The 15,200-nt window shown below is 43.3% G+C and overlaps 1 protein-coding gene across 2 annotated transcripts in view; it reads left to right on the top strand.

Annotated features, from left to right (window-relative positions):
• dhx15 (DEAH (Asp-Glu-Ala-His) box helicase 15) overlaps window positions 1-15,200 on the top strand; it is a 149,756-nt gene that overhangs the window by 82,172 nt on the left and 52,384 nt on the right. For both annotated transcript variants that reach the window (XM_084312233.1, XM_084312232.1), the window contains exons 8-9: window positions 1,567-1,716; window positions 2,951-3,059. In XM_084312233.1, the coding sequence (XP_084168359.1) occupies window positions 1,567-1,716; window positions 2,951-3,059 (259 nt within the window). The remainder of the gene's footprint in view (window positions 1-1,566; window positions 1,717-2,950; window positions 3,060-15,200) is intronic.

Here is a 15,200-nt window from a genome sequence, read left to right as displayed (position 1 = left end):
ATCCTATTTCAAATCATAAATGTAATTAAGTGATTGCTCTACATACCTTTTGCTATGTATTAATTATTATTAAACGCAGACTTTCGACTTGGTACATTTGTGTTGGATCGTTTCATCTACGTGGGAGTGTTTACCATAATTATTTATGCCTAGTACTGGGTGGCCAGAGTCTAAAGTACAAGAGGTAGTGGTAGTAAGTATCATATCTAACAATACAGTCAGGGAATTGTACCCCTCAGTTACAGTTATCATACAGCACAAGTACAGCACAACAAAAAGAAGTTTGGCATCCAATCAGAGTGCAAATGTAACAGTAAAGTGCAATAGTAATATATACAATGTACAGGTGGTTAAACTGGGTATAAGATATATTGAGTACTACTGAGTAATAGTGCTAATCAGATGTATGTACAGAGTTGTATTGTATTAATATGTACAGTGATACAGTAGGGCTGGGCGATTAATCGATTGTATCGATTAATTCGAATTAATGATTTGGGCGATTTAGAAAAATTTTAATCGAAAAAAAAAAAATCAAGGGTCACCTTTTATTTAACAAAAAGTGATGTTTGGTGAAAGTTAGATTTGCACTTTATTAATCCCAATAGGGAAATTCATTCTTGTTTGGTGATCAAGAGGCACCTTTTATTTGTTTTAAGTGAAGTTTGGTGAAAAAGCAAGTTATTGCACTATTAATCCAAATAGGGACATTCATTTTGGTTTGATCAAGGGTAACCTTTTATATATATATTATTTATTTTATTTAAGTGAAGATTGGTGAAAGTTAGGTTTGCACTTCAATCCCAATAGGGAAATTCATCTTGGTTTGATTTTTGTTGTGTAAAATAAAAAGAAAGGTTATTTGAATGATTTCTAGTTTTCAAGAGAAAAAAATCAATTGTTGTTGTTTGTTGGCGACACGTGTGTGTGTGTTGGCGATGCGCGGCGTGTGTGTTGGTGATGCACGGCTTGTGTGTGTTGGCGATGCGCGGCGTGTGTGTTGGTGATGCACGGCTTGTGTGTGTTGGCGATGCGCGGCGTGTGTGTTGGCGCGGCGTGTCTGTGTCTTTCCATTGGTTTCATTTGGTTAACATTATTGGGCGAACAAGAAAACGAAAAAAACTGTAATGACCCTGCAGGCTGCAGCTGTTCTTCTAATGTAAATGTGCCTTTCTCCGTGCACTTTCGCTCGCTCTGAAGTCTGACTCGGTGTGCCCGGCCACGCGCGCTGTTCTCGCACGGACCTCGTGAGTGCCTGCATGTGCGACTGGTGTGTTTGCGCTGAGGCGTATTCTTCCTATGGCTGCACGTACCGCACCGTGACGGCCATACCGTAAATTCGCGGGATGAATACACGTACCGTTACACAGACAGATGTGGATATATATATATATATATATATATATATATATATATATAATATATACACGGGAACAATAAATATATATATATGTTATATACAGCATTATAAAAAATAATAGAGTAGGTGAGGGATATGTATAGATATAGTATCTACAGTAAAGATTGGTTTATGTTAAATGTAATCTTTCTGCCCCCCCCCATCAGGTCTATAACCCTCGCATTAGAGTGGAGTCCCTCCTGGTCACGGCCATCAGCAAGGCCTCGGCCCAGCAGCGGGCGGGGCGCGCCGGGAGGACACGTCCCGGGAAGTGCTTCCGCCTCTACACGGAGAAGGCCTACAAGACGGAGATGCAGGTGGGCGACCGAGAGCAGGGTTCGCGGGACCAGGCTTTAACATTTTTTTTTACAACAAGACCTCACAATACCACAATAATAATAATAATAACAATAATGACATTAGCAATAACTAAAATAATAAATACAGAGCATAAAAACATAAAAAATCTACTTATATTATTACCACGAAAGACACCATAAAAGACATGTCCTTTCCCCACTCCCACCCCAGGACCCCCGGACCCCCCAGGATCAGCACCCCGACCCCTCCTCACCGCTAGATCATGGCCTTTACTTTCTCGGCCGCTGAGGCCCATAGTTGAATGCTGAACTGCCCAGTGCCCAACCCAAATCACCCGGGCAGTAGAGATCTCCATATAGATGACATCCAGACGTGTCTGAGACCAATTGATCCTTGTGAGTTTCTCAGGTTGTTTTCACCTCATGGCTATCCGTTTCTTGGCTGCTGTAACGCCCGCCAGTATGATTCTTTTTTGCTGTATGGAGGCCGGCAATAGTGATGTATCATTTAAGAGTAGTGTTGCTGCCGTAAGTGGAATTGTCAGGTTACATATGTTTGAAAGTTTAGTTGTTATGGATTTCCAAAAAAACAAGCTACTGGTGAATCCCAAAATATGTGCATATATTAAGTGCCAGTGACCCTCAGAGCGCACAAAGTGCACCGAGAGTCGGCCACCAACCCCATAGCGCACAGCTTCCTAGGGGACCAGGCTTTTTAAGAGAGAAATCGACCCCCTAACTTTTTAATATTTGATTCTCAATATCTACATTTCTTAAAAAAATAAAATAAAATTAAACGCCACAGGCACTTTTATATTTCCACGGAGCAGCGTCCCCGATGCCTGGGTCGCCCCTGACGCTCTGTAATATATCCTCTCAGTACTCCGGCACTCTGGGTTCTGCTCAATTATAATTCTGAAGGCCCCCCACACACTCACACGTCCCCCCTTTCTCATAACCCGCGTCGCAGACGGACGCCCTGTGACAGACGCACACGCCGAGGCCCGGTCCCTGCACTTCTAACGGGGCTAATTCTCTCACGGGAGGCTCCGGGGGGATTTCCTCAAACACGTTAAATAGCCCTTCAGACGCCCTCCAGCCTCGTGTTCGCCGTGCCGCAGGAGCGACAAGAACCCACCCGACTAATTCCTTTTGATTTGTTCCCTTTCGCCTCCTCCGCGCCTCCTCTTGCCCCCCCCCCCCCCTCCCCCCTCCTCCTCCTCGATTGCAGGACAACACGTATCCGGAGATCCTGAGGTCCAACCTGGGCTCGGTGGTGCTGCAGCTCAAGAAACTGGGCATCGACGACTTGGTCCACTTTGACTTCATGGATCCACCAGGTCAGCGTCCTCCCTTTATTATTACCTCCTCCTGTTGGAAGGATTGTGATGTGTGTCCGTGTGATGTGTGTCATGTGTAGGGTTGGGCACCGAGAACCGGTTCTAATAGGAACCGGTTCCTAACTTCCGGTTCTGGAACCGGAAGTAAAATATTTGCATTTCGATTCTTAATTTTTTTTTTACTTTGTTAATTAATACCCTAGTCACAGTACAGCAACCAAATTAAACTGTATCAAGTCAACTGACATGTGAATGTGAATAGTATGAAAACAATTTAAGATTTTTAACACTTTGACTGCCATGAAACGTCTTTTCACGTCATTGCTGGCCATGCTCAAGTTGCCGGGGGACGCTGTACAGCGTCCTTATATCAATATTTCAAAAATCTGCGATCGGATTAATATGTCCCCTCCGCTGGCCTGAGATCCACCAGCAGGACCCACTGAGCTCTCTGGCGGTTCAGGAGCGCCATCTGGTGGCCGATCGGCGCAATCGCCAAACAGGATGTTGAATAGAGGTTGTCATGACGACCGTAGTACTTCCGGGCGCTCGCTATAGTTCATGGGACTCTGGCTCGTCACGCTACACGGTGATCGATTGGCAATAACTCGATAAACAACATGATTTGGACGTATATACCATTATACAAGCTGGAGATGGACCGGGTAAAAATATATCCCATAATGATAAGATTTCTACTCGACGATGATCGCCCAACGGCGCGCGGAGACTGGGGTGAGTTTCAGCGTGTAACGTTACCGTGTTCGATACTAACTGCTATTATCAACATTTGACCCACATTAGATGATTGGTATAACGCTGCCCACGGAATTATAAACGCCCCCTCGCCCATCCGGTCAACATCAGATGACGTGTAGTAACTTCTAGAAGTACGTCTAGTTGGAATTTTTTATATCGCGCTGATTGCCATCAAACTGTATTTCATCATCAATATAATGCATTTGGGGCTATATATCACGTTCTGGAGAAAGCTGCAGAAAGAGATGAAAACATACTTATACATTAGACCATACTTTACTATGAATATGTGAATGAAAAAGTTTAACAGTAAGATAAGATAAGATAAGATATTCCTTTATTGATCCCCTTGGGGAAATTCAGGCATCATAGCAGCATGGGGGGGAGGGGGGGAGGGGTACAGGTAGTAAAACAACACAGTATACAGGTAGTAAAAGACAACACAGGCAGTGTAAACAATTTGATCAATATGGTCAATATAATTTACTATCTGACTATCTGAGGAATATTCACATTATTCACAGTGTCACATAAGGTGCAGTATGCATGAGGTAGTGTTATAATTTACTATCTACTGAGTATACATTAATCAAAGTACCAGGGTAGTCTACTTTGTCCCCCTTGGGTTCCTATAAGTCCCAGGTCAATGTCTGGTAGCAGTCGCTGTCGCTGCCCCCTGTTGTGGGGCCTGGAGGCTGCTAGTCGCTGCCCACTGTTGTGGAGCCTGATGGCCGCTGGTATGAAGGACTGTCCGAGGCGGTTAGTTGAGTGTCGGGGGGGGGGATATAACACAATAGTAGTATAATATAATATACTATCTATTATATAATATAATAGATAGTATAACACAATGAACAATACATATAGGACTTTGAATGGGCCCTAATAATGGCAATGTAGCAATAGAATTTAAAAAGTTATAGCCCTGCAAAGAAGGGGACTTTCTCCATAGACAAATAGCGCTGGCAATCTATGGTATATCATGAATTTAACCTTAGGCAACCAAAGTGTTAAAAGAAAATTAAAATCTCCTGCGAAATAAGCTGTGACCTGTTTTGACCTGCACCTCAAAGAATCGGAATCGAGAATAGTTTAGAACAGGAATCGAAATGGATAATCGGAATCGGAACCGGAATCGTTCAAATCCAAATGATGCCCAGCCCAACCCTAGTCATGTGTGTTGTCATATAATATATAATATTACAGCTAGAGTTGTCTGCATCTAGCTTTGTAAAGTGTAACCACACTTGCGACCGTTTTCGGCTTCCCTCATTCTGTAGAAACAATGTACATATTTCACATGTCCTCAGTGTTGAGACAACCCCTCATTCTGTAGAAACAATGTACATATTTCACATGTCCTCAGTGTTGAGACAACCCCTCATTCTGTAGAAACAATGTACATATTTCACATGTCCTCAGTGTTGATGAGACAACCCCTCATTCTGTAGAAACAATGTACATATTTCACATGTCTTCAGTGTTGAGACAACCCCTCATTCTGTAGAAACAATGTACATATTTCACATGTCCTCAGTGTTGAGACAACCCCTCATTCTGTAGAAATAATGTACATATTTCACATGTCCTCAGTGTTGAGACGACCCCTCATTCTGTAGAAATAATGTGCATATTTCACATGTCCTCAGTGTTGAGACGACCCCTCATTCTGTAGAAATAATGTACATATTTCACATGTCCTCAGTGTTGAGGAGACGACCCCTCATTATGTAGAAACAATGTACATATTTCACATGTTCTCAGTGTTGATGAGACAACCCTTCATTCTGTAAAAAACTATGCAAAACGCAGGAAAAGAAACATTTCACAATAGGGCCCCTTTAAGTTTTACATTACAGTCCTACATTTAATTAAGCAATGGAAAAAAGATGAATGCTCTCGACTTAAACTAGACTACAAGCACTGCAACTTAAAGTGTATCCCAGGGGAGACTCATAATTCAGACCCCCCCCCCCCAAAAAAAAATACTAAAAACGTTGACGTCTTGTTTTAAAAAAAGAAATTTATAATGGCATAAAATCTATGAAGTGTAGCGTACGCTTTTCAAACCCCTCGGAAATCTACAAACCTCTCATTCAACCGTGGACGTTTGATGTATAATATCGAATCTGGGTCAGCCTGTGCCGCTCGGGAGGGAAAAAAACATATAAGCAAAGATAAAATGATCCTGGCACGTATCAAACACTGCACACCGAATATTTTGGGATTTGAGCGTAACCGCTCCGCCTGGAAGAGGCTCTCTGTGTTATTTGCCGTTTTTCGGCGTAGCGCCTGCTTTGTTACGAAGCGGCCTCCTATCTCTTATTTCCTAGGCGAGTCGATGTGGGGGTGGGAGGCACAAGTTGTGGGGAACAGTGTCGTCACGATACCATCATTTTGACTTCGATACCGATTAGGGATGTCCCGATCAAATTTTCTTTGCTCCCGATCCGATCCCGAGATTTTGAGTATCTACAGATACCGATCTTTCCTGATCGATCCAAAAAAATGTAATAAATAAAAAAAAAATCATCCCAATTTCTCCCATTACATTCACCCTGAATGTTGACGTTATCCAGGTGAAAAGTTAACTTCATTCAAGCGAGGCATTGCAACCGGAGTAATCTAAAAACTCAGCCTCCAACCTGCTGCTTCATGAGAGCAATGGCGCCATCGTCTGTAAAAATCAGGTGACTGCAAGTCCTGCAACTAGTGGATGTCCCTCATCCTTGACATAAATCATTTGATGTATAATTAAATCAAAGGAAATGCGTTTGTCTTGGCAAAATTCTTCTGCTCTGTGTGACAATAAATAAATGAATGATGATATGCAATTTAAAACCAAAACTAAGGCCTCAGTATGAGTTTAAAGCCCAACTTGCAGGTTAAACCCTACTCTTCAATTATGGGTAGTTTACATCATTGGTATCTAATTTCATTATTTATTTTTTTCCATTTGACGCGGGAAATGCCACTCAGAAAGGGTTAAAAAGGTCCATGCACGAATAACATGCACGCGCGAATCAAAAAAGCTTATCAGACGCTAGCACGGCCGTGACGTCACTCGGGGCAACATATTCCTTATGCCTGTCAGGGTCATAGTACTACTGGGCTGGCTATATGGCTCCTGCTAACGTTAGCATTATGTCTACTGCCGTGAACCATTTTAAATCGGGCCATGCAAAAGAGTTTGGGGAATGAGTAAAATGTGCATGTCCTCTTCTCAGACCTGTGGGGCAAAGCACTGCACACACATCATGCCGGCTAGCAAGCTACACGTCCCGGCATGTTGATACGATTTTAGCCCCACTCGGTGCATCAGTCACGATAGCTATGAGCTAACTAACGTTACAAGCTCAAACACCTTATAACTACTACTATTGTCGTGTCCATAAGTTCCTTGGCAGAATACTTGTGAGGACAAAGGTATACAAAGAGGAGAGAACCATTTTAAATCGGGCATTCATGCCGGCTAGCAAGCTATGCGTCACGGCATGTTGATAAGCATGAACCGGTTGGGATTCGATGTTGATAAGCATGAACCGGTTGGGATTCGAATAGACGCAGCCCCACTCGGTGCATCAGTCACGATAGCGAACCATTTTAAATCGGGCATTGTTATGAGTTTAGAGAATTCTGGCTACCAAGCTAAGCTACGTTAGCTAACTTAGCTAGCTACTAACGTTATATACACAATATGTACAACGACACAATGATTTACATTATTACAAATATGGTAACGTGGTTGTGGCTTTTACAAATAGTGGTTCGCTTTAGAGATGAATGGCTATGATCACGGAGCAATAGTGTTAGGTGAAACAGAGACTAGCTCCTCGGCTAGTAGTAACAAGAAGGCTCTGTGCTTCGTGCCGTCTGCCTGTGAGTCTCAGAGCCCCTGCTGCCCTGTACCCAGTGTGACGTCATCATTAATATGACACACGCACACTATGAAACCATGGATTAAAATATGCATGTGCGTGGAGGTTGTGGTTTGGTCGACAAAATGTTTGATAAAAACGCTAAAACTGGGTCAATTTCGTAAATCCCCCCCCCCCCCCCCCCCCTCTTCATGAAAGTCACCGTTGCCCTAGTCACATTGTTTATTGAACAAAAATACAACCTGCAAGTTGGCCTTTAAGACGTGAACATGGTCATGTTTGTTAAAAAAGAAATGATAATAATCCAGATATATATTTTTTTTTTTTCCCCGATCCTGATGTGATCGGATCGGGACATCCCTAATACCGATACCAGCCCTAAGTATCGCGATACCGGTTCTAAAATGATACCATGGCAAAAACCTAAAATATCTTTCTTATTAATGAAATAACAGAATATTTTGATGCTGTTGAAACTTAAATAATCAAACAATAAAAATTATTCTGTTACAGCTGCAGAGCTAGAGAGAGGAGGGGCGGGCATACTAATAAAATGGAGTATTGGACTGTTTTTAACCTGTTCCACCCGTGGAATATTTTCACCTAAAATATATACCTAGGTAAATGGATTATTGCTCCATCTACAAGGACCATTTGCATATTCTTGGTATCTATGGACCTCAGGGAATGTATTCAATGTGTCAGAAATATTGTATCTATTACTAGGCTTGCTTAAATTGTGATGAAACCATGGAGAATATGAATTATTTTTCTTTGCATCTTTGACAGTGAATAACACCATGATAATAATGACCAAACTTAAAAAACTGCCACTGATCTCGTTCAGTACCCTCTGTAAAAAAAATCGAAGGAAATTAATAAAGGGAAGATGATTAAACCGAAGGTTCTGTAGATACAGTACTGAATTCTCCCATCCGGACCAATGCAATTTGAAATATTATTATAGAATATAGAATATGATGCTTATAAATTACCTTATTATAGCCAATTCGCACATTTATATATATATATAAATCTAAATCCATTGATACTAAATCCAAATTGAACTCGGGCATTTGAAAGATAATACATGTATATATATATATATATATATATATATATATATATATATATATATATATATATATATATATATACATGTATTATCTTTCAAATGCCCGAGTTCAATTTGGATTTAGTATCAGGCGTGCATAAGAACAGATACTACTGTAATTTACTGTATTATAATTTTTTTCACCACAGTGCAACCATTTGAAACTAATTTCAGATCTAATTGTTGCTACATGCTAACAATAGGGAGGAGAAACTAACTGCGTTTCAATATTTGTCAAAAACGTTACCTTTTGTGGCTTATTATCCCGAATAATAAGAGTTATTGATATAATTCATTCGGAACGCTGAACTTTGAACCCCCACTCAATCTGCCAGGAAGTGTAGTTCGCAAAAATTCCAACGCTGATCCACAGCTATGCATGCCCTCGACAAAATATTGATTTATGACCAGATGCCATTTTGGGACCGGATCCGGTCCCGTCGGGTGGAACAGGTTAATGGCTGGGTATCGTGATACTTTTCTAGTATCGGTGTATCGTGCAACCCCCGGTGGGGAAGTGGTTTGGGTCGGCCTGGTCGATGGGTCTGTTTGGGCCTGTCTGTCTCCTCTCTCCCTGCTCCCCGTCCGTCTGCGCCAGGCTTGGAGTTCGGCCAGAGAGCACCGCCGTCTCGTCCCAATGTCACACCCAGAGACACCCAGCTGTGGCACTCCCCTGGTGTGTGTGTGTGTGTGTTCTACCTTCCTCCACGGAGAACACCGCCACCTCCTCTTCCTCCTCCCCCTCCTCCTTTCTTAACCTCAACCTCACCCCCCCCCCTTTTCTCACCGTAATATAGTTTTCATCTCACCTCCCAAGATTAAACCCATCTCTCCCCATCCGCTGTGGCGAACGCCATTTTGAGAATGAAATTGGTTACATCAATAGCGGCGCTATCACCCTCAGTTATTGCCTTCTCTTTATATTCCTCCAGTGGAACGTCACTGACCCCCCCCAACTCTAACCCCCCCCCCCCCCCACAGTCCACCCACCCAACCCCCCAACTCCACCCCCGCTTCCCACACACACACCACCAGCCACCTCACATGAGTGAACTTGCCAGCTAAGGTCTTGTACATTTAGCCTCAACTGTGAATGGTGGTTAGGAGTGAAAAGGGGGGATGAGTACCTTATTTATCCACTTTGGACCAAACCTCGGTCTCCCCAGAGCGGCCGGCGTTGTTAGCGCTGAGCAGAAGGGGCCGGTTCCTCCCCACGCCCAGCAAGTCCCTCCCCCTTCCGACCGGTTCCTCTCTACGCCCAGGAAGTCCCTCCCCCTTCCGACCGGTTCCTCCCCACGCCCAGGAAGTCCCTCCCCCTTCGGACCGGTTCCTCCCCACGCCCAGGAAGTCCCTCCCCCTTCCGACCGGTTCCTCCCCACGCCCAGGAAGTCCCTCCCCCTTCTGACCGGTTCCTCTCCACGCCCCCAGGAAGTCCCTCCCCCTTCTGACCGGTTCCTCTCTACGCCCAGGAAGTCCCTCCCCCTTCCGACCGGTTCCTCTCCACCCCCAGGAAGTCCCTCCCCCTTCCGACCGGTTCCTCTCCACCCCCAGGAAGTCCCTCCCCCTTCCGACCGGTTCCTCTCTACGCCCAGGAAGTCCCTCCCCCTTCCGACCGGTTTCTCTCCACCCCCAGGAAGTCCCTCCCCCTTCCGACCGGTTCCTCTCCACCCCCAGGAAGTCCCTCCCCCTTCCGACCGGTTCCTCTCTACGCCCAGGAAGTCCCTCCCCCTTCCGACCGGTTCTTCTCCACGCCCAGGAAGTCCCTCCCCCTTCTGACCGGTTCCTCTCCACGCCCAGGAAGTCACTCCCCCTTCCGATTTAACTATCCAATGAGACGATGTCTTGCAACGAAGAAGAAAGGAGTCCGACCGGTTCCTCCACGCCAGGAAGCTGGCGCCGGTTTTGACCAAGTGAAAGGAAGCGTCTCTTGGTCGAGCCAGGGTGAGGGTAACTGGATGGAACAGTTGGGCCACGATTCTATTCTGAATTCTCAACGTCGTTTTGGGCAGTTAATGTGCCAACGTCCTCCGTCCTCGCTCCACAATGATGGAACGAACTTCCCACCACAGTCGGGACATCTGAAACCTGGCAAATGTTCTGCCGTTGACTAAAAAAACAATAATAACCTTCTTACTATCTTTTACTATTATGTACCTTACTACTATGCTACAGTGGATTAACATAATAACTTACTCAGTCAATGGAGATCCGGTTAATAAAATTTATTAACTCAGAATGAAAGTATCAAATACAAAGTCAGAGGATATGGCTTGAATGTCTCTCACCCAAAGTTACTACCTGTGAAACCTGAGGAGAAGAGAGAGATTTACATGGGGGAAGCCTCTTTATACACAGGAGAGGGGGGGCAATAAAGCTGGGGCTTTGGGGAGAGGGGCGTGACAAGTTCTGGGAGGAGACGAAGTCCTGTTATCCGCCACACTACTATGCTTATACTACTAGCTATCATGCTAATATGTCTATACTACTATGCACTCAGTTTGACACAATTTAACGAATAAGACCACTGACCCTTAGCTGTCAGAGTTGTACCCCTCCTGCTGACTTGTTCACAATTTGTAAGTCGCTTTGGATAAAAGCGTCAGCTAAATGACTAAATGTAAACGTGAAAGGAGCTTGTGGAACACACAGACACGCATGGTTGGCACTGAACCAAGTAAATTGAAAAGTCACCTCCTTTGATGCCACCTCTACGATTTGAGCAATTTTAATTCATTCATTTCCTCGCAACAAACGTGAGTTGAACTGAGAGACTGAACCTCTCTCCTCGCCCTGTTTTATTTATAGCCTTCCTCACCAATGGTCACTATTTCAAACACTATTCTCACTCTCTTGTGTCCCTGTATGCTAGTTTGTACTGTATATAGTTGAGCAAAACACAGTAAAACTCAATCGGTATCCATTGGTCAGTTTAAATCTATAATGGCCGACCATTTCACCTCAGTCTGTAGTTGTTTTGATTGATTTGAATTGTTTAATTGATTTGACTTTTCTGTTTTTATATTTAAAAAAATATATATATAATTTGTGGGGCCGAGATTCGATTTTAATTCGAAGCTTCGAGATAAGGGAAAAAAAATATATATATACAATTTTAATTTAAATAAATTTATTTTGAATTTTTTATGTTGTGGGACTTGTACAGCACTTTGTTCAACTTTGTCAGTGATGTAAACAGGGTGTCCGCGGATCCTTAACACTATGATCGCCGGGGACGAGTTAAGACGTCATTCCTAGCCATGCTCATTCTGCCGAAGACGCCGTAACTCGTCTTTGATGTCAATATTTCAAAAATCTGTCATCGAAATCATATTTCCTTTCCGGAGCCCTGAGATGTACTGGTGAGCTCCACTCAACTGTCTAACGGTTCGAGAGCGCCATCTGGTGGCCGATCGGCAGATCGGCCAAGAGGGAGGGGCGCGCCAAACAGGAAGTGCTCATCCATATGTGCTCCGGGCACTCGCGATCAGTAGCCGGACTCCATCTCAACACACTGGATGATCAATCGCTCGCCCTAACTCAATAAACAACGTTATTTGGACGTATATAGTATTATACAACCTGGAAATGGTTCATCAGGATCAACATCCCATAATCGAAAGCGGTCTACTCCACGCTGATCGTCCAACGGCGCGAGGCACATAAGATAAGATTCAGCGTTATTTTCTAACGTATTCCATATAAACTGCTATGATGAACATATGACCCACTCTGGATGAATCATCTAACGCTGCCCACGGAATTATAAACAATCCCCCGCCCATCCGGTCATCATCAGATCATACGTAGATCATTCTAGAAGTACGTCCAGTTGAAATGTTTCATCTCGCACAGATTCCTACCAAACTGTATTTGATCATCAATATAATGCATTTAGGGCTATAAATCACGTTCTGAAGAAAGCTGCAGAAAACGATAAAAACATACTTATACTTTAGACCATATTTTAGTATGAATATGTGAATGAAAAAGTTTAACGTTGCTACACCCTGAACAATACATATAGGACATTGAATGGGCCATAATAATGGCAATGTAGCAATAGAATTTAAAAAGTTATAGCCCTGCAAAGAAGGGGAACTTCTCCATAGACAAATAGAGCTGGCGAGGGATGGTAAATTATGAATTTAACCCATGGCGATTAAAGTGTTAAAAAGTCTTAAATTTGTTTATCAATAATTAAGGCCTTAGTTTGTCTTAAAATGTCTTAAATCCATCTTTCAGGTCTTAAAAATGCCATAGAAAGGAAAGATAAAATGCCATGTCATCTTATGTTTAATTAATTTATTATGAAATCTGGGGAAAAACAGTTAACGGGAGATAAAGTCGGGACTTTTTATTGACCGTGTTGTAGCATCACGCAGCCGGAATGGGGCGGAACCAACACAGGTCCTTATGTTGGCCGGGAACTATTTCAGCAACGGAGTCGGGGTATTCTTCTTTACCAGAGAGGAGATCCGGCACAAGAATCTTGTTTGTTGGTTGACTTTTTTGATACCCTGGGGAGGGTGGCAATAGTTATGTGTTCTGACAGGTATCAGTCCTATGGTGATAGTCATGTGTTCTGACAGGTATCAGTCCTATGGTAATAGTTATGTGTTCTGACAGGTATCAGTCCTATGGTGATAGTCATGTGTTCCGACAGGTATCAGTCCTATGGTAATAGTTATGTGTTCTGACAGGTATCAGTCCTATGGTGATAGTCATGTGTTCTGACAGGTATCAGTCCTATGGTAATAGTCATGTGTTCTGACAGGTATCAGTCCTATGGTGATTGATAGTCATGTGTTCTTACAGGTATAAGTCCTATGGTAGTATGTGTTCTGACGGAAATGTGGCTGTTGCACTTGCTGCTTGGCCCCTGGTATATTTTGTATAGCTATATTTGCTATTTATGTTTGGCACCCCTTTGTTGAAATTCATCCAATCCAGTTACTCCTTTAAGTTCAAGATTTTTCCAAGTTATGTTTTAATAAACATATTTGGACCAATGTGTCCCTAAACTTAAACTAATTGGTGTCATTTCATGATTTTTGCCATTTTGTTATTGTGAAATTGGTATTAAATTTAATTCTGAGTGGCATTAAAAAGTCTTAAAAAGCCTTAAATCTGACTGGGCTAAACCTGCAGATACCCTGTGTAAAGTTTAAACCTTTTTAAATCTTAGACAAACGAAACACCTTGCTTTCATGAAATATTGTAAGCCGTCATTTGAGGCTTTATAAAAGCAGCACAATGAACACAAATCTGTCAGTGCAGAGTCCGAGCTCATCTTAAATAACAAACAGCATTGCTTGTTGTAGTTAACAAAGAGAGGCAGAGTTGATTTTGCACCAAAAGATTTTAATTTATTTTTTTAATATACCGATTCAAATTTTATTTTCCCATTTGAATCCCATGCCCATCGAACGAAGCTTCGAAGTATTTAAGACAGCCCTGTGTCGTTCCTCTCGACGTCATTCTAAGCGAGAGCCTGCTCTCAAATGATCTTTTCGAGATTAAATAAAGATTGAATGAGCCGAACGAATGAATCCTTTAACCCTTAGTATCTCATAGCCCTTAACTCCATTCCATTAACACGGTTCTCCAGACTCGACCGTGGGCTTGTTGTCCTACTACAGCTCCAATCTGCAGGCACTGGAGTCACCTCCCATGAGCCGCGGTAGCGATGCATCTATATGGCAGGAGATATTATTACTCCTTTCATACTTTCACCTAATCCTACCGGCAAGCTACCGGTCGCAGTGGCTCCAATATCTGCAGGAATTGTGTTTTTTTTTGTCTCCCGCGAGTTACCGGTTGCGTGATTCCATAACGGCAGGAGACCTAATTCTATACTCGACTACTACCTCATCCGTAATCCTACCGCATCACTCCCGTAAGTCACCGGTCACAGTGGCTTCATAATAGCAGGATACTGCATATCATATTCTCTCTGTAGAGGGGAAATATTCTCATATTCTCGATTTGTCCTCTTAAAACTACTGTGGTGTATTGAACCTGAGAGCTGCTGGTCGCAGCGGCTCCAAAAGCCGCAGGGAGTTTGATTCCATCCACCTTCTACGAGCACTGGTCGCAGTGACACTTTATAATTACAGGCTTATATTTCTCCTACTGTCTCCCCTGACCCTACCGAGAGCGTCTTTCCTGTGAACTTCCGGTCAAAGCAGTGGCTTGATTTGATTGTCTCCCACAGCAACTAGTCAGTGATCTATAACGGCAGGGAGACATCATCCTCAGTCATACTTTTATTTTCCTGCTAATCCTAAGCGAGCATGGGGCAGTGTTCCCATGAGCCACTGATCGCAGTGGCTCCTTAGATCAGCAGGAATTGGATTTGCCCGCGGCAATCTAGCGGTTGTAGAGAGAGAG

The sequence above is a fragment of the Notolepis coatsorum genome (genome assembly GCF_963971535.1).
Source record: "Notolepis coatsorum genome assembly, chromosome: 4".
In the NCBI taxonomy this organism is placed as follows: Eukaryota; Metazoa; Chordata; class Actinopteri; order Aulopiformes; family Paralepididae; genus Notolepis; species Notolepis coatsorum.
Note: the sequence above shows the minus strand (reverse complement) of the source record. Positions and strands in the feature narration are given on the sequence as shown.